General features: G+C 43.2%; 1 protein-coding gene and 1 long non-coding RNA gene across 3 annotated transcripts in view; one reads left to right on the plus strand and one right to left on the minus strand.

The window, feature by feature from the left end:
• Window positions 1-24,183, minus strand: part of Ext2 (exostosin glycosyltransferase 2) — a 132,649-nt gene that overhangs the window by 52,397 nt on the left and 56,069 nt on the right. For both annotated transcript variants that reach the window (NM_001107751.2, NM_001399506.1), the window contains exon 8: window positions 13,785-13,916. In NM_001107751.2, the coding sequence (NP_001101221.1) occupies window positions 13,785-13,916 (132 nt within the window). The remainder of the gene's footprint in view (window positions 1-13,784; window positions 13,917-24,183) is intronic.
• LOC120101603 (uncharacterized) lies at window positions 11,871-23,914 on the plus strand. The gene is made up of 3 exons (XR_005502293.2): window positions 11,871-12,207; window positions 22,997-23,161; window positions 23,352-23,914. It is a non-coding gene; the product is annotated as an uncharacterized LOC120101603 (long non-coding RNA).

A 24,183-nucleotide genomic window follows, 5' to 3' on the forward strand; every position in this document is an offset into this window, starting at 1 on the left:
TACACTAGGGGCTTCAGCATCAGTGGGCTTGGTATCCACGGGAATCCTGGGCCCTCCACACACATGCTGAGGGTCAGCCGCATCAGGGGCCAGAACAGTAGCAACTGCTTAAGCACTGTGCCATTTACAAAAATCTTCCTTGTAAATTATACCTCCAATTTTTCATAATCATACTACTTAAGAATTACCCTACACTATTCCCACTTTACAAATAAAGACAGTAAATTTCAAAGACGTAAGAAATCTACACTGGGTCAAACTAGTGAATGTTCTTGAACTCAGGTTTGAGTCCAAAATGCCCTTTTCATTGAAGGTCCAGACACCAATAATAATCAGGAATTAACTGTGAAACACTCCTCTGTAGCACCCGTAAGCCCAGCCCTACAGATATCAAACTGCTGCAGAGGGAGAGTCCCTCAGTTGCCCCGAGCCACTCAGATCACGAGCAGTAGGGGGTTAACACACACACAGTTCAGAAATGTCTGGGTAGCACTTAGCTTACTGAAGGCTCAGGGTTAAACCCACCTGACTACCTCTTGGAAATGCTGCTATTAGCTGAGGCTTGGCCACTTCAATCTTTTACATTTGGCCAGATGCCCTCCCTCCGTTTACAGTGCCAAACTCCTGTCAGGAAGAGCTGGAAGGGTGGCCACTGATTGCCTTTCAGGTAGTAGAGGAAAAAGTTGACATTTCGTCTTCTTAGTGCTTGGAAAGGAAGGCGATCATTTATAAGAACCTCATCTGGCTGTGGCCTCCATCAGTGGGATGGACACAAGCCAGTGAACAGCTCAACATAAGCCATATTAAAAGAATTTGGAATGAGCAAAGAGAAGATTCCAGATGTTGATACTTTCAATAATTCATGAGTTATAACAGTCTGTAAGCAATAAATTTCACTAAATATATCTATGATATGACTGCTTGAGATATTGGCAAAAATCACAACCATTGATTTTACTGGTTTACAATTTGATATATTAAAAATAGCAATTCCACTGTTCGACGGGTAGCACAAAGGATTGAGATTATTTTTAGACTAAACACACTATCATCACCCTCAAGTTCATGAGGATGCGGACAATATCTGAAAGAAAAACCTCCGTGAAAGTACTCATGCCTCACTTGATTCCAAGAACCAAGGCTCACCTATAGTCCAAAGACAGCAATTGAGACTATTAAACCACTACTTCTCATATGAGAGGGTAATCAAATTTGCAATCCACCTAACTATCTCATGCTTGAAAAATTCTAGCAGTTTGAAAGAACACACGTGTAGACTTGTGTGCTAGCAGCCCATTGCCCTATCAGCAAGGTCGGCTGTGAGGTGGGAAGGTTTCACAGGCACTCTTGGGAACGATTAGATTACAGCTCAGGCATTTGAGCTCAGAGGGCCACCACAGTTTTAACCAAGAAAACCAGAGTCTTTGTATGGCTGTGGGAGGACAGGAACGCAGCCCTCCGGGAGAGCTGGTAAGGTAGAAGGGACAGCATCCACAACACAGCCATTTCTTAATTCTCTGGAATTTCACTAAGGCATGTGTTTTGTCTGCTGTGCTTCCCTCTGTTTCTTCTTGGGGGAAGAAGGAAGGCATGGACCCACAAAGCAAAAGGAACATCGAAGGAGACAACGATGGATCTGGGTCTGACAAATTTTTCGAAGCTGAACACATGGTGGTATTTCTTTTCAAAAATCCTCTTGCTGCAAAACACATAGAAATGTAAGATAAAACACAGTCAAACTCCCTTTCAACCTATAGCTGAGGTCACAGGAAAAAGGAAAGCCCAGAGGCCAGGAACAAAGTGGAGACCCAGGGCTGGAAGGCATTGGCTGGGCACAGTGGCACCAGAAGGGCAGAGGCTATGGCGGGGCCCAGTGATGCTCAGTGCCAGTGCCTTTGAACTGGCCAGGGAGGGAGAGGGGGAGGAGTCTTGGACACAAAGCCTGTGTGATCAAGGAAGGAAGAGGAGCAGGAAAGGCCACCTACAAAGAGACACAAGCAGCATAACACACTCCTCTGTCGGGGCCTGAGCTTGGGTGCTGTCAGAGGTCTGCTCGGAAAGTTTAGAGAAAGCAGTCTTTCACGCAGGTTTGGATGTGACAGTCCATGTGAAGGTACAGACACTCCACCTGAGGGGCTGAAGTAGGAGTGTGATGTATCTCTATGTTGTGTCTAGAGGACCTGAAGAAGCATTAACTCCTTAAATAGTCATTAACCGTAAAGAAATGAATGAAATGAAGTAGAGTGAACAAGGAAAACCCTAGAAAATACTCTCCCTGCCCAAGTTGTCACAATTTACACACACACACACACACACACACACCATCATCATCATCATCATCATCATCATCATCATCATCATCATCATCATCATCAAAGATGAACTCCTGCTCCAAAATTACAAAGCCTTCAAGGAAATAATATAACCAAAGCAACAGACATTGACCCATGAGACAATGAGTCCTCATAAGGAGTCAGGAAAACTGGAGAAGCAGACAATAACTGTCTTAGATTCCACTAAAGGGAGTCAGGTGAGTTCGGAGTTTAAGGTTAACCTATATAGTGAGACACTGTCTTAACATAAGGGCCAAGCAGACAGATTTGGTTAAAGTAACCAAAATGAACTTCTACAAATAACCACTGAAGTTTAAATCACAATGGATAGATAAAATGGCAGAAAATATTCACAGAGATGTGAAATGTGGGAAATCCAGGAAACAAAAAACAAGAACAGAAGGTAAGGCAGAAGAAAAAGAGTTGCACATGAATTTACCAGGACTCCAGAAGGGATAACTAGTGAGAAATATAAATGCATACCACTTATAGAATAGGTGAATAGAAAACTTCCAAAATAACTGACGATGAGAGGTTTGGGTTAAAGGAGAAAACAGTCTCCAAAGTCAGGAAGCACTGCCAGCCTACTCAGATGGAGCCCACACGGAGCTCAAAACGAAGGGTGCAGACTTGGACAGTAAAGGTATTTACAGTTGGGAGAGCCACAACTTCCCTCACATGACACAGAAGGAGAGGAAACCGTAATGAGGCACTGGAAACACCCGGAAGAAGCCTGTGAGCCACACCAGCACCACAACACCAGGACAAACTGTGGGTTGAAACACCTCCATGGGTGGAACTACCTTTTCTTTCACAGGGGTCACATATCAGATATCCTGCATATCAGATATAGTATAATTCATAACAGTAGCAAAATTACAGTAATGAGATAGAAATAAAAATAATTTCATGGTTGGAGTCACCACAACATGAGGAACTGTATTAAAGAGCTTTCTAGGGTGAGAACCACAATGGAAAGTTCAGGAATACACCTGTGCATACACACGGGGAAAATGCAACTGTGATAAAATGATAACACTGGAGGAATATAGGTAAGGAGTATATAAAACTTTCTACTTTGAAAAACTTCAATTCTGAACTGTGTCAGAATAAAAAAAAAAACATGCTGGGGATACAGCTCAGGGGCATAACATTGATCTAGGACATACAAGGCCTGGGTTCAACCCCTAGCCTCAAAAAAAGAAAGAAAGAAATGGAATTTTTAGACAGACAAGGAGGCAAACACCCACAATCCCAGGGCTCATGGGTCTGAGAAAAGGAACGTTTATGTCCAAGAGCCCAAGACCAACCTAAGCAATAGTGAGTCTCAAAAAGAAATAATGAGCAAACCAAAGTTCGACTAATAATGAAGGACATAGCAAAGCAAAATCAATCGATCAATTCTTTGCTTCCCAAGAGTGATAGCAAGAAGACTCAGATGTGAGAGCTACGTGGAGGCACTCGGTAAGAACAGGTAGCCAAAGATCCCTCTAACTAAGGCTGCACAGGCAGGTCAATCCCCAGGCTTTAGGGAGATAAGTTTATTCTATAGGGCAGATGAGTCTGAGAGAGTCCAGACTCAAAGTTCCCCAGAACAAGAGGCAGGGTGTGATGGCTGTTCCTGGTTGTCAAGTTGACTATATCTGTAAAGAACTACAATACAGAAATGGAGGGCATACCTGTGAGAGACTTCTTACTTAGTCTGAGGTGGGTGAACCTACTCTAGTCCAGTCCAGACATTTGAGGCAGGAAGACACAGGCCTTAAATTCAAATCTCAGGGCAGGAAGCTACACCTTTGATAGGGTAGGCTATACCTCTCTGGGAGTCTGTATGAGGACATAAAGAAGGAAGCTTTGGCTTTGACCTTGCCTAGCTAACATACCCACTTCTCGATGAATGGAGCCTACATTTTCTGGATTCTAGCACATAAAGAAGACTGGCTGAGGCCTCCAGCCTTGTGGGACAAAGCAACTACTTAATTCTTGGATGAGAGAGTGGGGGTGGGATTTATTCCATTAGTTCTAAGACTCTAGAGAACCTTGACTAATACACAGGGCAAGATACCATCTACAAAATGAAGGGAAAGGACGGTCTCCCTCCCTTACTCAGCTTTCCAATGCTTGGGGCCCACACTTACTCATCCCTTCTCTGACCCTCACCCTGGGGCACAAAGATTATTCCCCAGAGCAATAAACCAGTCTAAGAGAGATAACCATTAACACAACATTTGGACAAATGCCAGGGTCCCCACCTTCCGCATTCAGTGCAGCCCATCACTGGCAAAGCTCGTCCAAGCCCAGACCTTCCAATCAGCTTTCCTTGCCTCACTCGCAAGAGCGATGCCACCACTGACCAGGGGCTTAAAGAAAGCTTTCACTACAAAAGAGCAAACAAAATCTTAGAAAAGAAATAAAAAGGAAAGAATAAATAAATACAATCACAAACAATATTTTCAAAGATGGAAAATATGCATCCTTAAAATGAGAACTAATATGAAAGATTAGTTTGAAATAAAAAATTTGTTGGTTTTTAATCAAAAGAAAAGTTAAAATACAAAGGAAGGAAATGTCACAGAAATGAGAACAGAAAGATGAGACCAGGAAAGAAAAGCAGCAGAGTTACGCCACACATTCACCATTCAGGTGACAGATGCCACAGAGAGAAACAGGACAGAAGAAGAAAACAACAAACGATATTCAAGAAGAAAACGCTTCTGCGCTGAAAGGCATGGATTTCTAGCTTGAAAGAGCTCGGAACAGCATTGTCAGCAAAAACGCTCATGTGAGGACGTATTACCCTGAAATTTTTAGAACACAGAAGCTGCCAAGAATGGGGGAAAGTTAATATTAAAAGCCAAGAACCAAAATGTTTCTCTTTCTGAGATTACATGGAAGCCCAGGAGAGACAACAGAGCAACCATTTCAAACTTCTGAGTAAATGTGCCTCCACCACAATTCTGCGTCCAAGTGCTCACCACATGGGAAGTAAGTGCATTTCCAGACACCCAAGGTGACTGAGCATTATCTCCCTCTCCTGTGCACTGCCCTAGGCAGCTCTTTGGAAGAAAGAAACCTGAAAAGGAAAGATACTAGGCCCTGGAACGGTAAACAGCACAAAGCAGAGAGGAAAGAGAAATCCAGAAAGGCAGGGGATCAGGCAACAGTTATACAGAGACCAAAGGGACGCATCACATTGCAGGAGACAGAGCTCGGAAGCCAGAGAAAGAAGCCTGGCCTTACCTGAGCTGACCGTTTACTGTCTCAACTAGAGTGGTTAGTGAAAACCACTTGAAATAGAACCAAACAAAGTAACGCAAAGATATAGCCATCAACTCCCAGAAAAAGAGGATCTTAAGTACTACTCATAGCTCCAATTACACACTAGGTAAATGCCATTTTAATGAAAAGTGGTGACATGTTAGCACTGGTCATACACACACACACACACACACACACACACACACACACAAACACAGGGAAACGAGAAAATGGGAGAAAAAGCACCAATTTGGACAAAACGGAAAAGATGTCTCTTTGGGAGAAACTTTAAAATTCTGCCCAGAGCATTTTGTATGGGAGCAGGAGACGAGCAGAGGGAGTGGGAAGAGTTGAAAGCAGCTGCCCCACAGCAGGCTCCGCTTCTTATGTGACTACGTACATGCACCTGAGAAACAGCATTGTTTTTTAAATGATTAAATATTGCAGAGAGAGAAGGGAGGGGGCTGGGTTAAAAATCAAGTGTCAATCAAACTCTGCAATGTGGCCATTTTCTTTTTCTAGTCTACAACTATAATGACCTGATTATGAGACAATCTCAAATATTACTTTGGAGAGTCTTAAAACTATGGTCTGGGATTGCTGAGGCAACCTGGAGGGAGCCTGGCCATGGCTCCCAAAGGCCAAGGGCCTGCTGTGCTCATGCCTGCTAACTCGTGCAGGGCAGCATTGCTGGGGCAGCCAGCCCATCCCCTGCTCATCTGCTGCAGGCCAATCCTCCACACACTCCAAAACATCACTCCACCTGCTCCCTTCACACATGCTGTGCACTGTCAAGAGGCAGCAGGGTCTGATTCATGAATGCTGGGGCCCACGGAAGGACAGAGGCAGGGAGTGGGGAATGTGTCCCACTCTGTGTGCTACCCCACATGGTGATGTGTCCCTGTCGGGGTGCCACACAGATGTCTGTTATACAGTGGAAGAGCTCCTCCACTGCAGAAGATTTGATTGACACAGTTATGACCTCAGACACACACCAAGTTTGCCTTTCACATTTCTTATATATTTTCCCCATTTAAATCTGGCTTCGGGCCTGAGCCTTCCTATCCTCCGTCTGACCAGAACCAGTCAAGCTCCTTAGTTTTTGCATCTTCCTGTCCATAGACCAAAGCCCAGACTTTTGGCTTTTCCCTGCAGCTCCTCACAGAAAAGTCTAGAATTTAATGCAGTCTACTAGACCACTTATGCAAAGGTTACCTAATTCATGATATACTTCTAAAAACAATATAGGAATTTACTTAAAATCCAAACTAAGTTTCTGAATTCAATACGTAATTTTGTCTTATATAGGTAGTAGGAGGCAAAGGATCCTAGAATCAACCTTGGAAGGCCTCTTCAGGGAAAGAACAGGCCTCGAATTCCAGAGGTTGTGCTGTACACAATCCAGAAGCTAAAGGGTGGTGCTGAGTTGAACTAGGCAATTTGTTAAACTGGTGTCTTTCCCACTTGAGAGTCCTACTTCATGCATCTGACCCTCCTTCCTGGGCTTCCGAGTAATTACTGCCTGTTCACATCTACGGTTAAGTGATCTTTCCAGAACGACTACAGCCACTGTGAACAAAAGCCATCTGGACAGCTGAGGTATGCTGCCTTCAGCTGTAGGCAAAGCGGTGACAGACATAGCATGAACAGCCTCTGGATATTTCTAACCTAAATCCTGAAGGTCAAATGGAGGGTCGAGGTGAGGAGAGATAAGCCTCCTCTAGTCAGCGAACTGGGGTGTGGAGTCAAACTCCACATGGAAACATGGTCCTTAGGTCAGCAGCATCATACATTAGACCTAAGGCCTGGGAACCTGTTAGAAATGTGAGTTCTATTCACCCACCCTAGCCAAGCTGGATCTCAGGACGGATGGGCAGGACTCTGTATTAAAGTACCCCACATTTGCCCAACTGAGCCCACGGCTGGCACCTACCAGCCAGGAGATCTCATGAAACATTTCTGAGTGTAGACAGTCCCTGGCACTTTCTATATCCAAATTCTGGGTTTGGCCAGAGGCTGACAGGAAGTACCCATGCTTAAATAATCCTGGTTTATCTGCAGGTAAGTCATCACTCTAGCTGATTTCATTGGAACAAGCTTTTGTTTTACCATCTTACCCTTATCCAGTTACACACTTAAGCACACCCCACCACCCCACCATTACCCTCGCAAACTCCTCATTTTCAATAGCTGTGATGAGAATGCCTATTTTTCTTCTGTGTTACAGGTCTAATGTCTTAAGGTATCCACTGCTGTGATAAAACATCATGATCAAAACAACTTAGAGAAGAAAAGGTCTATTTCAGCTTATAGTTGTAGTCTATCATGAAGGGAAGGCAGAGAAAGAACTAAAGGCAGGAACTAAGGCAGAGGCCCTGAAATGCTGCCCACTGGCTTGCTCCTCACGGCCTGCTCAGCCTGCACCCAGGACCATCAGCCTAGGGGGTGACACCACCCACGGTGAGCTGGACCCTCCCATATCAATCATTAATCAAGAAAATGTAATAGGCTTGCCTACAGGCCAAGATGGGGTATTTTCTTTTCTAAAATGGTTGACATAAAACTAGCCAGCATATCTGACATAGTAAATGCAGAAAGGAAAAGAGAAGGCAAACTTTCCTAGTGTTGTTGCTGATTAAAACTTGAAAAAATATCTAATCAATGAGTGAATAAAATCACAACACTGGTAAGATGGAATAAAAATCATATTATAGACAAATAATGAAGAAATTCACAATTTTAAGAGGATATTACTTTTAATGTTTAAAAAGAATGTTATTGACACAATTCAGTTTCGTTAGCACGTGCTAGAAATCCAAATGCAGCATAATACCCTGTCCTTGTCTCAGTCTCCATCTCTGTCCTTCTGCATCTCATATATCTGAGAGCAGGCACCCAGAATGGTGTCTGGGAAAAACCTGGCTGCCTGGCCATACCAGAAATGGTTGCAGGGATATCGAGCAAGCGAGGCAGGGGGTTTGGGGAAATGATGATAACATTTGACTGGCAAGTACAAAGACAGAAACAGATCATGGGTAAACAAATAGGAAAGGTAAAAGAAACAGGGAGCTCTGGGGTGAGCTAAGAAAAGTCAGGATAAAACATACACTCTTTCTTTCTCTTATTTATTAATTCATGATGTATAAACATATGCATATATTATACACACATATATCTGTATATCTATTTTTTATATTTGAGTACTTTGTATGTACACCTGCACACTAGAAGGCGGCATCAGATCCCATGGGGCTTTAGTCATAAATGGTGCCACATGTGGTTGCTGAAAATTGAAATCGGGACCTCTAGAAGAATAGTCAGTGGTCTTAAAATGCTAAGCCATCTTTCCGGTCCCACCACATCTGTATTTTTTCTTTTTAAAAACAACTTTTGATGTGCCTGTGTGTAAGTGTCTGTGTGTGTGTGTGTGTGTGTGTGTGTTAGACTTTTTTTTTTTTTGGTTAGACATATTTTTTTCAACTTTTAATCAGTAATAACACTAGGAAATGTTCAGGAGTATACCTGCACACACATTTGTGTGGAGGCCAGGGGTTTAGGGGATTGATCCCTGGTCCTCACCTTACTGGCTGAGTGCTCCCCCCCGCCCCTCTCCATTCCTATTTGCCTCTTAACCAGCTTGAGTTCAGTGAGAAGTCCTCTCCCAGGTATAGTCTCTAATGTAGGCAGACATGCTACTTCCAATAGTGCTCAAAGCTGTCTGTGGCAAACCCTCGAAGGCCCTGAGAGAGGAACACAGTGAGACTGGCCTCACCCTATTGATTAGAACAGTGAGGCACCTGGTGATGAATGCTCCAGGAGGCCACCCCTCAATGTCTGTCACCCACGAGCCACAGCCATTTCTATATTGAATGGAGACAGCTGTATCTATCCAAAATACGGCTTTCACCTCTCATTCCCCTGTCTGAGCATGCACAGAGCAGGCGGGAGGCCAGCAGCACACCTTTGAGTATCCCAGAGCATCCTTGATTTACTGACCACAATCCACACCTACTCCCACCTCGGGTGTCTGACATTGTAAATTTGCTGGAATCTAGAGGAGACACTCCCCTGCAGGCCGGGCTCAGAGTAATCTCATCTAGAGTCAGTTAAATATTCCTGAGGGGAGGGAGAAGTCAACTCCACATGAATCATTGCTACCCAGCCTCCCACCTACGGCTTCCACCGAAGACTCAGAAGTGAGCAGCCCTGGGCTGTAAATCAGGAACTCATCACCTGTCTGACTACAGAGGTGATGAACACCAAAGTGTCCTGAACAGGTACTTAAGAAAGAACCAAATGGGGGCTGGGGACTTAGCTCAGTGGTAGAGCGCTTACCTAGGAAGCGCAAGGCCCTGGGTTCGGTCCCCAGCTCCGAAAAAAAGAACCAAAAAAAAAAAAAAAAAAAAAAAAAAAAAGAAAGAACCAAATGAAAACTATCAAATGCATTTCTGGATATGCACCTAGATTTATGCACTCATGTTCTTCACCAAGCTCTGGGTTCCTCTCTGACCATTCTGCCTTAAACTCCAAGCATACCCATTCTAAAAACACTTCCACATTTTCCCTTAGTCTATACATGCAAAAAGAGAACTGAAACTCCAATCATTTATTCTTAGAGCTCTAGATAAACACACAGGGTGAAGTCCCTAATTCCCAGACAGTTTGCTGAGTAGCACTTGCTTGCATTCTACAGACGAGCACACACGTGAGAATCTTCTGCTCAAACCTGCACCATATGCTAGTTCAGGAGTTAGGTTCCACACTGAGGGGCTCGTGGCTCCCATGGGACTTTACCGGCAGTGTGAAGCCCACATCCTCACCTGTTTACACAACCTGTCAATTATGTGACCAGCACAGGCCACAGGCGTTATGTATGCACCGTGAGACTACAGAGGACATCTATCACTTCCCTACATTCTTAGCAGGTGGTATGTGGGGGATGACCAAAATAATGGCTATCATACTGGCATGTGAGTCCTGCAACTGCTTAAAACCTCAGAGGAAATTATGCGTCCATGTGTGTTAGGTAATGGGAAGAAACAGATTCCACACTTTCAGAGGTTGTGCTTCCTGTGTGGGGATCTGCAAGGCCTTGTAGAGGAAGGATGTATGGTGGTCCCTAGGAAGAGGGGCTGATGGCAAAGAAAGGCACACTGAACTCCTCAAAACAATCAGGAGAGAAGGCTAGGAAGGCAGACTGAAGCCAGACTGAGATAGCCCCTCAGAGTAAACAATGTCTCTGGCTCTCCAGAGAGAACAATCAATCTCCCCAGACATGGCTCCAATCCACCTGGACTAACCCTCTCCTGGGTTCCTCAAGTTGTCTCCGATGCTGTCCCATCATTATGCACACCAGTCCTCCACACTTATTTTTTGATCCCAAATGTTTTCTTGCTCTGTTAATGCTGTGGTGGTTTCTTATCATCTATACAGAGCACTGACACCTCAGTTAAGTTATGGGTGTTTTGTGACCCAGTCCTCAGGCTTCATCTCCTTCCTCTCAAATGCTTCCTCTTCCTGCTACAGTGCCCTTGAGGCTCCCAAGTCCCCTGTTCCCATGTCTCTCTGTGGCTGTCTTTCATGTGCTGTGTGGTCTTGACACTGTTATCAAAAAAGTAAGTGGTCATGTATTCTATTGCACTAGTGTGTGCGTCTCCCTTTGTGCCAGTACCACATTGTCTTTCCACCATTGGCTTGGCAGTGTAATCGCAAATCAAGTTCTACATGTATGTAACAGGTCTGGCACCAGCTTTTGTGTTTAGGATTTTCTTGGCTCTCTGTGTTTTTGTGCTTCCATGAGAATTTCAGGGCTTATTTCCTTTTTCTAGTTGTATGGAGCCTGACACTGGAACTTCTGTGGGACTGTATTGTCTTTGGATTACTCTAAGTAATGCTTCAGTCTACGAGTATCAACATGGTTCCCTTGCCTACTGTCCTCTTCTTCCATCAGTATCCTCAGAGTGTACTATAGAGATCTTTCTCCTCCTTGGTTAGGGGACTGACTGGAGCTATCATGAAAGAAACTTTTCTCCTGGTTTCGCCTTGAGAAGTTAGTCACTGAGACAGAAAAGCTTTTCATTTCTCTAGGTTGATTTTGAGCCCTGTCACTTTGCTGAAAATATTTATGTGACCTAAGAGCTTTCTGGTGTCCACAGACTCTTTTAAGTAGGACCACAGTGTCAGCAAATGGGGACAGTTTCCTACTGTGTCCCTTTCACTTCTCTGTCTTGCCTTATTGCTTTAGCTCTAGTGCGGAGGAGTGAAGAGTGGGCACCGGTCTCATTCAGGGTCTGGGGAAATACTGCCTGCTCGGCATAATGCTGGCTGGCTGTTCGCCTCCAAACTATACTTGCCTTGACTTTACTTCTGCCTTTACTATACTGAGGTAACTTCTTTCTGGTCCTATCTCCTTCAGGACTTTTATCATGAAGCCATCTGAACTTTGTCAAATGCCTGTCCCTTATTCACTGAGAAGATCATGTGGTTTCTGTCTTGAAGTCTATTCATCTGATGTGTAACACTTGTTTGTTCGTGAATGCTGAACTAACCTTGTATCCCTGGGATGGAACCAAGTTTGTTGTGATGTATGATATTAATGTCCTCTTGAATTTGGTTTGTAAGTATTTTGTTGAAAATTTTTTTTATCCAGCCATGGAAGTCGGTCTGTAGTTTTGGGTGCTTATCGGGTATGGTATCAGGATAATACTGGCTTCACAGAATGTTTGGCAGTGTTCCTTCATTTTCAATTTTATAGCACAGTGTGAGTTCCGTGTAAGCTCTTCCTTAAAGGGTTGCTCGCACGCAGGAGTGAACCTGCCCCATCCTGGCCTTTCCCTTGGGAAGACTTCATTGCTACTCAATTGTGCTGCTTCTTACAGGTCTGTTTAATTTGTCTTTGTATTCTTAGACTATTTCATTTCAGTGGGTGATATATACTTAGGGATCTATCCACTATGTGCAGATTTTTCGCTTTTTGAAAAGTTTCCACAATATTCTCTAGTGATTCTCCGGATTTCAACGGACTCTGCTGTAACAACTCCCTTCGTCTCTAACCTGTCGGTGCTGCTCTGTTCTTTCCTCTGCTAGTTCGGTCAGAGCTTTGTCAACCTTGTTCATCTGTTCGAAGAATCAGCTCTTCAACTCTGGAAGTTGTTCTTCCACTTTCTAGTTAATTACCTTCCAACCTGATCTTTGTGATATCCGGCCACAGTGCATTTAGGTTTGCTTCTTGTATTTCTAGAACCTTTAGACACCATTAGGTAATTTATTTAAGATTGCTCTGATTTTTAAAAATTTTACTTTACTTTAGATGTATACATATTCTGCCTGTGTGCATGTGTGTGTATTAATAAGTGTAACTGGTGTATTCCTAATTATTAGGTGTATTACTGGTCGCTGGTGCCTGTAGAGGCCAGAAGAGAGCGTCAGATCCCCCGGGCCCGGAGTTACAAAGGTTGTGAGCTACTGTTTAGGTTCGGGAATTGAACTGGTGCCTCTGGAAGCGCTCTTAACTGCTGAGCTGTCATACTAGACCATTTATTTCTTTTTCATAATTTGACCATGAACTGCTGTGACTGGCTCCCTCTCTTTCCCAGAAGCTTGGTAGGCTATGCCACCTTTTCATCCGAGTGTAAGAACGTTCATCTGCCTCCCTCACCCCCTCAATAACTCACTGTTAACTAGGGAGTACACTGTTCAACTGGCAAGTGTTTGTGTACTCTCTGTAGTTTCTCTTGTTGATTTCTAGTTCTGTTCTGTTGTCTAAGAGGGTAGAATTGCTTCAGCTTTCTGCATCTGCCAAGGCTTGCTTGCTCAGTGACACCTAATGTGACAGTAGAGAAGGTTCTATGGGCTGCTGAGATGTGTACTCTGTTATCTGTTGGATGGCATAGTCTGTAGCTGTCTGTTAATCCAGTGGTATGGGTTAGCTCTACTGTTCCTCTGCATTTAGATTGAAAGACCTGTTTAAAGAAAAGAATGGAAAAAAAAAAAAAAAGAAAAGAATGGTGTCCCGAAATCCCTAGTATTACCATATCAGGACTTAGCTGACCTTTCATGACATTTAGTGTTTATAAGTTGGGAGCCCCCAATGTTCTTCTGAGACAGTAGCATTCAAATATCCTCTTCCTGGGTTATACACATTCCTTTCTCCCATTCCAATGGATCATGTGGCTAGCACAGGAACTCACTTACCACAGCAGGAGGGTCATTCCACTCTTCATAGGAAATGGCTGCATATGGATAGATCCTGTCATTGATGATCTGTAGGGTGGCCAGGGCGATGGCTTTAATGGACCGAAAGTATGCCTCCCAGAACCATCGTGCCTACAAAGAAAACAACAAGATGCAGGTGAGCCAGTGGGATGTAGGGGACCAGATGCCCTGTCATAATCACTCTAGGGCTAGGTGATTCCTTTATTCTGGGGTGAAGGGTGCTCCCTGCTACCACACCAGCTCTGTCAGAGGTGTGTCTTTATTGATGGCAGTCAGAATAGAATAGAAACCAGGGAAGTACACAGAGTTGTTGTAATAGAAGAGGGGCCTGTGATGATGAAAGTACTATGTGTTATGTCTGGCCATGTTCAGAGTCTTTTTTAAAAGGTTTTTTACAAGGCTGAGATAGCCCTGTCTATGGTTAATGCCCTTGCCAAATAAGCATATATATAAATGCGAGGTGGGCATGGAGCCTACACATAATCCCAGGATCAGAAACTGGAGAAAGGAGATCCCTGGAGCAAGATGGCTAACAAGACTGGTCATATCAGTGAGCTCTAGGTTTGACTGAGAGACCCTGACTCAAAAGAATACAGTAGAAAAGCAATGAAGAATGATTCCTCATCTCAACCTTGTGCATTCATATGTACACATGCAAGCACTCACACACACAGATAAACATGCATACTGCGCACATGAAAATGGATAAAATCCCTTAGATATAACATATAGAGAGTATGTTAGAAGTCTTGTGTGCATGGGTAAATGAACGTTTATGTCTATGCAACTTCTAAGGACAGCCCTGGCAAGGCAAGGAGCATTCTAGCACCCCAGATACCCTACGCCATGTCTAGCCAGCATCTCACTCCTTTAAAGGCACCCATGACTCAGATTTCCCTCAAATTCACTCTTGAATACATTCAATTGGCATCAAATGATGACAAATATTCTCTTGTCACTTATTTGCTGTTACTTGAAACACCTAAATTGTATTCTGGAATGAAGGTATGGCTGGCCTCACAAAATGAACTGAAACTCTCTCTCTGTCTCTGTCTCTGTCTCTCTGAATTTAATGCAAATTTGTCATTGCTTTTCTTCCTTAAAGGGTTTGGAAGACACAGCTGGGGGAGGTTTCTTGGGAGTATGTGTGCCACGTTTTATTTGTTACTTTTCCTTCTTCATTTGAGTCAGTGTCTCACGATATAGTCCAAATTAGCCTTCAACTCCCAAACCTCCTTTTTAGCCTACCTAATGCTAGGGTTATGGGCATGTGTCCCTGTGCCTGGCATTATTTTATAATACTTGAGACAGCATCTCATTCTGCAGCCCAAACTTGCAATTCTCCTTTTTCAGCATTCTCAGGTCCCAGGCTGCATGTCTTAAAGTTACTGATTTCTCTATGCAGACATAGAACAATGAGAATCTGGATGTGTGAGCTTTAAAAAGGACCATTTTCCAAGGAAGATCTTATCCCATTTAGATTGTTAGATTTCCTGAGATAAAACTGTGGAATGAAGCCCCTTATCCCATCCTTAACCTGTCAGTGCATTCTCTCTGGGTGCTTGTCTTTCTGACATGTAGTCAATTTGAAGATTCATTTTAGAATGAATATTTTTGTTATTTTTTTCTTTTTCTCCATCATATTTTCTATGGTTTTTATTTCTTTTTAAAACAGTTGTTTATCATTTTGTGTGTGTGATGTGCATGTGAATGTGCTATGGGAAAGAAAGTACATGTGCCAGGCAGAGGCCAGAGGAAGACGTCAAGTGTCTGCCTGTCTCTATACCTGTGCACATATGCATATGTGCACCTGAATGCTGGCCAACGGCCAACTGTGGAACACAGCCTCTAACTCACGATGCCTCCAGTCATTCCCCCAGCTCACAAACAGCAATTCACTTAGAGAGGAAGCAAGCTCTGCCAATAATCACAACTCAAGTGTCTCAGCCTGAGAATAAGTGAGCTTCTTAGGCTTAATTGCTTCTGCAGGACCTTGATGGTAAGAGCTGAGAAGGCATAAGTTACAGCCCCACCAGGCCTCTCTGTCAGCTACCTGTCCACAGAGACAGGGAGGTTTCAATCACGTGGACAATGTTCTCTTCCCAAGAGCAAACACAAATACTATGTCACCTCGTCTCCAAGAAATATATGAACTACCTTTCTAGCTATCCTAGAAGTTTGAGGGAGGGAGACTTTAGCAGCCACGTAAATGCTCCTGGTGGCTGTACGGGGGAAGTTAGTCATGCGGGAATAGATCAGATCAATAAGATCACGATTAGACATTTAACCAGATAATACTAAGCGAGTAGAGCATTCAGACTTCACAGTATAAGATCACCACATTCCAGACACTTACACACTCGAAACTCTGAGAGGGACAAGACTATAAACGACCCAACCAGGAGCCTGGGGACACGAGTCAAAGCAGTTGCTGTGCAGCCCTAAGGACTGGATTTGGAGCCCCAGCACCCAGGTGAAAGCCAGGCAGGAGTGATGGCCAGCTATACTCCCAGCTCTCAGGAGGTGAACAGAGGATCCCTGGGTGAGCTGGCTGAATAGACTGAGTAGAATCAGGAATTCTGGTTTCGGCAAAAGGCTGTCTCAATAAATAATGTGTTGACTGACTGAGGAAGACACTGGATGCCACCTTCTAGCTGCACACACGGGTGCATGAACACATTTGCTAACATACATGTAAACATGCATATATGTACAACATACATGAAAAACTATCATAAGTAAACAGGAACTCAATTGAACTTGTTATTTCCATTTATGTATCAATTAAATAGCAGGAATGTTTTTGTTCTTTAGTAATGCATGCCCATAGGACCAGCAATAACTGGTTTGCATAAGAACCAGTGCTGGGAGGGAGGCAGTGACAGGCAGCTGATGTGTTTCGCAGCTGTTAAACCTATGTGCTTCCTAAATCTGTAAGGTGAAGGGTCACAGTGTCTATCCTGTGGAGCTGAGAAGATTCTAGAAGCTGAGGTTTACAGAAACCATCCCCAGGGATGCTGTAAGCTGAGCATGGCTGTTCTCCCCAAAACATATGCTATGGTTTGAAATATAAAGCACCCCCTACAAGTTCATGTGTCAAACTTGTTGGCTTCCAGTGGGGGTTCTATTTCAGAAGGTTCTAGAAACCTAAGAGGGAGAGCCTGGTTGGAGGAAACATATCACTAGAGGCATGCCTTTGAAAGCTATTCTGAGTCGCTAGTCCCCTCCTTACTTTCTTCTTGTCTACTATGAGGTGAAAAGCTTCCTCCTCCACACTCGGTCACCGTGATGTTCTATTTCTGCAATGGCTGACAGTGTGAGGCAGCACTAGTCCATGTCTTCTGCTGTGCGTGCAATCCTACATAGAAGGACAAAGTCCTTTATAGTGAGTCGTCTTTCTATTTTTTGCCCTTGATCTTCTTGCTCATGCCTGGCTAGAATGCAGACATGGCTGACTGCAGATGACACTGCAGGTATGACAACTAAGCAGAAGAGGCCAACATGCTGAAAGTGACAGGGACAAGGTATAGGAAGGGAGGGTGGACTCCCTGATGGCTTTGCTGCAGATTGCAAGGCCATGTGAGACAAGAAGAGCTGTATTTTTAGCAAACTGCAGAGGTGCCCTGTTTTGATTGAGATTTTATCAAAAGGGAACATCAGTTATTTTTCAAATGTATATGTGTGAGTGCTTTATCTGCAGGTATGTCTGTGCACTACGTGTATGCCAGGTGTGTGTAACAGCCAGAAGAGGGTTCAGGATCTCCTGGCACTGGAGTTACAGAGGTTGTGAGCTGCCATGTGGGTGACTGAACATGGATCTCCTGCAACAGTGGACTGTGATCTTAACAACTGAGCTATTTCTCTCAGTCTGAATTGCCGGATTTTTGTCCAATGATTTCCCTTGCTTTATAAGGTGATCTTATGAGGGCCTCCTTTACTGTGTTAATTCAGTAGTTTGTACTGACTCAACTCACTCAATGTTAACTAATCTTACCTTCCTGCCTTCATTTTGTCATGACCTACCAACCTGTTCCCTCTACTGCTCAGTTTGCTTGGTAGTAGTATTTTTAGGACTCCTGTGTTCACATAGAACAAATCACTGATTTTAATATGCACTGTTATTTTATATAACACCAGGGACAAAAAAGATCTTCAATTAAATTATGAAATAGAGCTAAAATTATAACAACATACTCTTGATGTCAGTGATGTTATTTTTAATTAAGTATAGGGAAGAGTGTACGTACTACATAGACCAGAAGAGGGCATCAGATCTCCCTGAACCTGGAATTTCAGGCATTTGTGAGTGGCCTGATGTAATCAAACCTGGGTCTTCTGCCAGAGCCAGCAGTCTGTGCTCTTAAGAACTGAGCCATTTCTGCACCCCCCAGAGACAATGATGGTTAGATGTAGAAAAATATGGGGCTTGGAATCTATTAAGTAGAATGTCTTCTTGTTTGGCTTCCAGACAGGCCTGGGAAGGCAGCAGTCACCTGCTCCTGTCCACCAACTCATTTCTGTTCATCACTGTCAGGCTAACGAGCCTACGGGAAGGGGAAACAAAACCACAGTCAGGCTTCCCATAATTTAGGTTGCCTTTAACATCATAAGTTTTCACCAGGACATACAACTCTGAAGGTCATTAAGGAAACAGAACATGTTTCTTAAACACCTCACCAGGACAGTATCATTAACAAAGTCACAGTGTCCAAACTGAGTGCAAAGACCCCACGCATTCAAGAGTGAGTAAATGAGTCCAGTGTGTCAAACACAGAGGGTCCCAAGAAACTCATAATCAATGAGGTAGATCGTGTGAGATTGAGATTTTATCAAGAGCAATCACAGTTTAGATTCCTGTTGCGTCATCAACTTGACGAAGGTAATGGAAACAGTGTGAGACATCTAACTTGAGCTCTGCCATTAAATTCTTCCCAGAACACTGATGAGCTGCTTGACTTCCTGGGTCTCAGTGCGGTATCTTTAAATGGAGCTAGAACCACGTAATCCTTGAAGATCTTCCCACACCTGACACTACACCCAAATTTCCTGTTTCCTCTGCTCTTCATTGTTGAGTGTCTCTCTCTCTCTGTACCCTAAGACTTACCTGGCACTCAATGACAACTTGGTCAAGGAAGAAATAAAGAAAGAAATTACAGACTTCTTAGAATTTAGTGAAAATGAAGAAACAACATTCCCAAACTTATGGGACACAATGAAAGCTGTGCTAAGAAGAAAACTCATGGCTCTGAGTGCCTGCAAAAAGAAACAGGAGACAGCATATGTCAGCAGCTTGACCGAACACCTAAAAGATCTAGAACAAAAAGAAATAAATAAACCCAAGAGGAGTAGAAGGCAGGAAATAATCAAACTCGGGGCTGAAATCAACCAAGTAGAAACGAAAAGGACTATACAAAGAATCAACAAAATCAGGAGCTAGTTCTTTGAGAAAATCAACAAGATAGATAAACTCTTAGCTAGACTAACCAGAGGTCACAGAGAGTATATCCAAATTAAGAAAAACAGAAATGAAAAGGGAGACATAACAACAGAATCTGAAGAAATTTAAAAAATCATTAGATCCTACCACAAAAGCCTATATTCAACAAAACTAGAAAATCTGGAGGAAATGGACAATTTTCTAGACAGATACCAGGTACCAAAGTTAAATCAGGAACAAATAAACCATCTAAACAACCCCATAACTCCTAAAGAAATAGAAGCAGTTATTAAAAGTCTCCCAACCAAAAAGAGCCCAGGACCACATAGGTTTAGTGAAGAATTCTACCAGACCTTCATAGAAGACCTTATACCAATACTGTCCAAACTATTCCACAAAATAGAAACAGACGGAGTGCTACCCAATTCCTTCTATGAAGCCACAATTACTCTTATACCAAACCACAGAAAGACACAACAAAGAAAGAGAATTTCAGACCAATTTCCCTTATGAATATTGACGCAAAAATATTCAATAAAATTCTTGCAAACTGAATCCAAGAACACATCAAAACGATCATCCATCATGATCAAGTAGGCTTCATCCCAGGGATGCAGGGATGGTTTAATATATGAAAATCCATCAATGTAATCCACTATATAAACAAGCTCAAAGATAAGAACCACATGATCATTTCATTAGATACTGAGAAAGCATTTGACAAAATTTAACACCCCTTCATGATAAAAGTCCTGGAAAGAACAGGAATTCAAGGTCCATACCTAAACATAGTAAAAGCCATATACAGCAAACCAGTAGCTAATATTAAACTAAATGGAAAGAAACTTGAAGCAATCCCACTAAAATCAGGGACTAGACAAGACTGCCCACTCTCTCCCTACTTATTCAATATAGTACTCGAAGTCCTAGCCAGAGCAATCATACAGCAAAAGGAGGTTAAAGGGATACAAATTGGAAGGGAAGAAATCAAAATATCACCACTTGCAGATGATATGATAGTGTACTTAAGTGACCCCAAAAGTTCCACCAGAGAACTACTTAACCTGATAAACAACTTCAGCAAAGTGCCGGGGTATAAAATTAACTCAAACAAATCAGTCATCTTCCTCTACTCAAAGGATAAACAGGCTGAGAAAGAAATTAGGGAAATGACACCCTTCAGAATAGTCTCAAATAATATAAAATATCTTGGTGTGAGTTTAACCAAGCAAGTGAAAGATCTGTATGACAAGAACTTCAAGTCTCTGAAGAAAGAAATTGAGGAAGAGCTCAGAAGATGGAAAGATCTCCGATGCTCATGGATTGGCAAGATTAATATAGTAAAGATGGTCATTTTGCCAAAAGCAATCAAAATTCCTACTCAATTCTTTATAGAGATAGAAAAAGCAATTTCCAAATTCATTTGGAATAACAAAAAACCCAAGATAACAAAAACTATACTCAACAGTAAAAGAACTTCTGGGGGAATCACCACCCCTGACTTCAAGCAGTATTACAGAGCAATAGTGATAAAAACTGCATGGTATTGGTACAGAGACAGGCAGATAGATTAGTGGAACAGAATTGAAGACCCAGAAATGAACCCACACACCTATGGTCACTTGATTTTTGACAAAGGAGCTAAAACCATCCAATGGAAAAAAGATAGCATTTTCAACAAATGGTGCTGGTTCAACTGGAGGTCAGCACGTAGAAGAATGCAAATCGATCCATTCTTATCACCCTGTACAAAGCTTAAGTCCAAGTGGATCAAGGACCTCCACATCAAACCAGATACACTCAAACTAATAGAAGAAAAAGTGGGGAAGAGTCTCGAACACATGGGCACTGGGGAAAATTTCCTGAACAAAACACCAATGGCTTATGCTCTAAGATCAAGAATCGACAAAAGGGACCTCATAAAACTGCAAAGCTTCTGTAAGGCAAAAGACACTGTCATTAGGACAAAACAGCAATCAACAGATTGGGAAAAGATCTTTACCAATCCTGCATCTGATAGAGGGCTAATAACCAAAATACACAAAGAACTCAAGAAGTTAGACCACAGGGAGACAAATAACCCTATTAAAAAATAGGGTACAGAGCTAAACAAAACATTCTCAGCTGAGGATTATTGAATGGCCAAAAAGCACCTAAAGAAAAATGTTCAACATTCTTAGTCATCAGGGAAATGCAAATCAAAACAACCCTGAAATTCTACCTTATATCAGTCAGAATGGCTAAGCTAAAAAACTCAGGTGACAGCAGATGCTGGTGAGGATGTAGAGAAAGAAGAACACTCCTCCATTGTTGGTGGGATTGCAAACTGGTACAACCACTCTGGAAATCAGTCTGGAGGTTCCTCAGAAAATTGAACATTGCACTAACCGAGGACTCAGCTATACCTCTCCTGGGCATATACCCAAAAGATGCCCCAATGCACAACAAAGACACATGTTCCACTATGTTCATAGCAACCCATTTATAATAGCCAGAAGCTGGAAAGAACCCAGATGCCCTTCAACAGAGGAACGGGTACAGAAAATGTGGTACATCTACACAATGGAATACTTCTTAGCTATCAAAAACAATGACTTCATGAAATTCATAGGCAAATGGAGTGAACTAGAAAATATCCTGAGTGAGGTTACTCAATCACAGAAAAACACACTTGGTATGCACTCATTGATAAGTGGATATTAGCCAAAAAACTCAAATTACCCAAAATGCAATCCACAGACCACAGGAAGCTCAAGAAGAAGGATGACCAAAATGCAGATGCTCCCACTCCTTCTTAAAAGGGAAAAAAAATATCCATAGGAGGGGATATGGAAGCAAAGTTTAGAGCAGCAATTCAAGGAACGGCCATTCAGAGCCTGCCCCACATGTGGCCCATATATATATATACAGCCACCAAAACTAGATAAGATTGATGAAGCTAGAAAATGCATGCTGAAAGGGACCGGATATAGATCTCACCTGAGAGACACATCCAGAGCCTGTCCAATACAGAGGTCAATGCTAGCAGCAAAGCACTGATCTGAGAACAGGACCCCCCTTGGAGGGAATTAGAGGAAGGATTGAAAGAACTGAAGGAGCTTGCAACCCCATAAGAAATGCCAACCAACCAGAGCTTCCAGGGACTAAACCACTACAGAAAGACTATACATGGACTGACCCATTGCTCCAGCTGCATATGTAGCAGAGAATAGCCTTGTTGAGGCGCCAATGGAAGAGGAAGCCCTTGGTCCTGCCAAGGTTTGACCCCCAGGGCAGAGGACTATGGGGGGGCAGTAAGGGGGATGTATGGGGGGGGGAATACCCGTATGGGGGAAGGGGAGGGTGTGGGGAGGGTATGGAGGCTTATGAACAAGAAACTGGGAAGGGGAATAACATTTGAAATGTAAGTAAAGAAATATATCTATAAAAAATTTTTTAAAAAAAGACTTACCTGGCATTCAAAATCCCTACTATCTGTCTGCCCAAATATGGCCCTAAGTCATATCACAGACACACAGTCACATGCATGCACACATTCTGTCCCACGGACTCAAGATAATTACTTTCTTTGGGAGTCCTTCTTCCTTTTAAATATTGTCTGCTTTCTCTTTCATCTTCCCAAATCCTCTCTGAGGGACTACCAGCTTCCAAACCAGCATTTAAGGAGCTTAGACACCTCTACTCTGTCCTCACACAAGTAAAATCTTGAACAAACTTTAAAAAAAAAAAATCAACGTTTTTTTCTATCCTCCAGGCAAATGAGGTGGCAGGACAGCCACCTCCCCCAAACTGAAGACAACAATATATGGAAACAGAGCCCCAGTGTGCTGTAAAGAGCCTTCTGCAGTTCAGTGCCAAGTGGGAGACCTGAGCTGAGAGACAGTTATCTGCAGAAACACAGCTACAGAGTTCTGCACTTGTGAGTCTTACTAATCTCTGTAGTCTGCTGAGTCTCAGAGTGAACATCAGACACCCCTTGGGGCTTCTGGGCAGGAGCAGGGAGCGTGTCCTAGCTTCATTTCTGTTGCCTGATAGAATAACTTGACAGAAGCAATGCAGGGGAGGAAAAGGTTATTTGCACTAACATTTTGTTTTTGAGTCTCTTACAGACCTGGAGCTGGCTGAGAAGGCTACCTAGTAAATCCCAGGAATGCCACGTCTTGCTGTCACACCTGGGTTCTGGGACTCTGACGAGGTCCTCATGCTTGCATAGTGAGCACTGCTGACTGAGACATCTTCCCGCCCTCCATTACTTCTACTGTGCTGTCTACTTTGGCCATTAGGGACTTTGCCGTATCATTGAATATTATTTTAAATTTCAGTTCTGATACTTCCATCATCCCTCCCGTGCCCAATTCTGTCATGAATGTTTTTCAGTCTCTTCCACCGTTTTTGTCTTGTGAAGGCCTTACACACTTGTTGTGGTCCAGGCATGGTGACCTGAGGGAGAAGAACTCGGGATAGGCCTGTGGTAACAAGACGTGGGGCAGGGGAGTGTTCTCTGAGCCTCCAGGCACATCTTAGTTCCCTAAGACCGGGCTTCTGCACACGTGAGTGGAGAGGTTGAGCTGGGCAGAGGCAAGCGAACAAGCGAGCGAGTGGTCATTTCCTGCTCTCTGCTCTGGCCAGCCTGTTGGAGGCAGAGAACCCGGTGATGCATCTGGTTATACACGCATATGGATATCCTGATGTATAAGCTAATTTTAAAAATGGCATCAGGGAGGGGATGTGGAGTGCTTGTTCTTTAAGGATCTGTGCTCTGTGTGTTATGGTGCAGGGTTAGTTAAAAACACACCCTGAAGAGCAAACCAGAATTAAGAACAACAAACAAGCAAATCACAGCTCATGTGACAGCATAAAAAGTTACACTGAAACCCCAAAAGAAAAGGTGGGGCTGTGGCTGAGGGCCTGGGCTGCTGCAGGCCCCAGCACTTGGTTCTC

The sequence above is a fragment of the Rattus norvegicus genome, chromosome 3 (assembly GCF_036323735.1).
Source record: "Rattus norvegicus strain BN/NHsdMcwi chromosome 3, GRCr8, whole genome shotgun sequence".
NCBI lineage: Eukaryota > Metazoa > Chordata > Mammalia > Rodentia > Muridae > Rattus > Rattus norvegicus.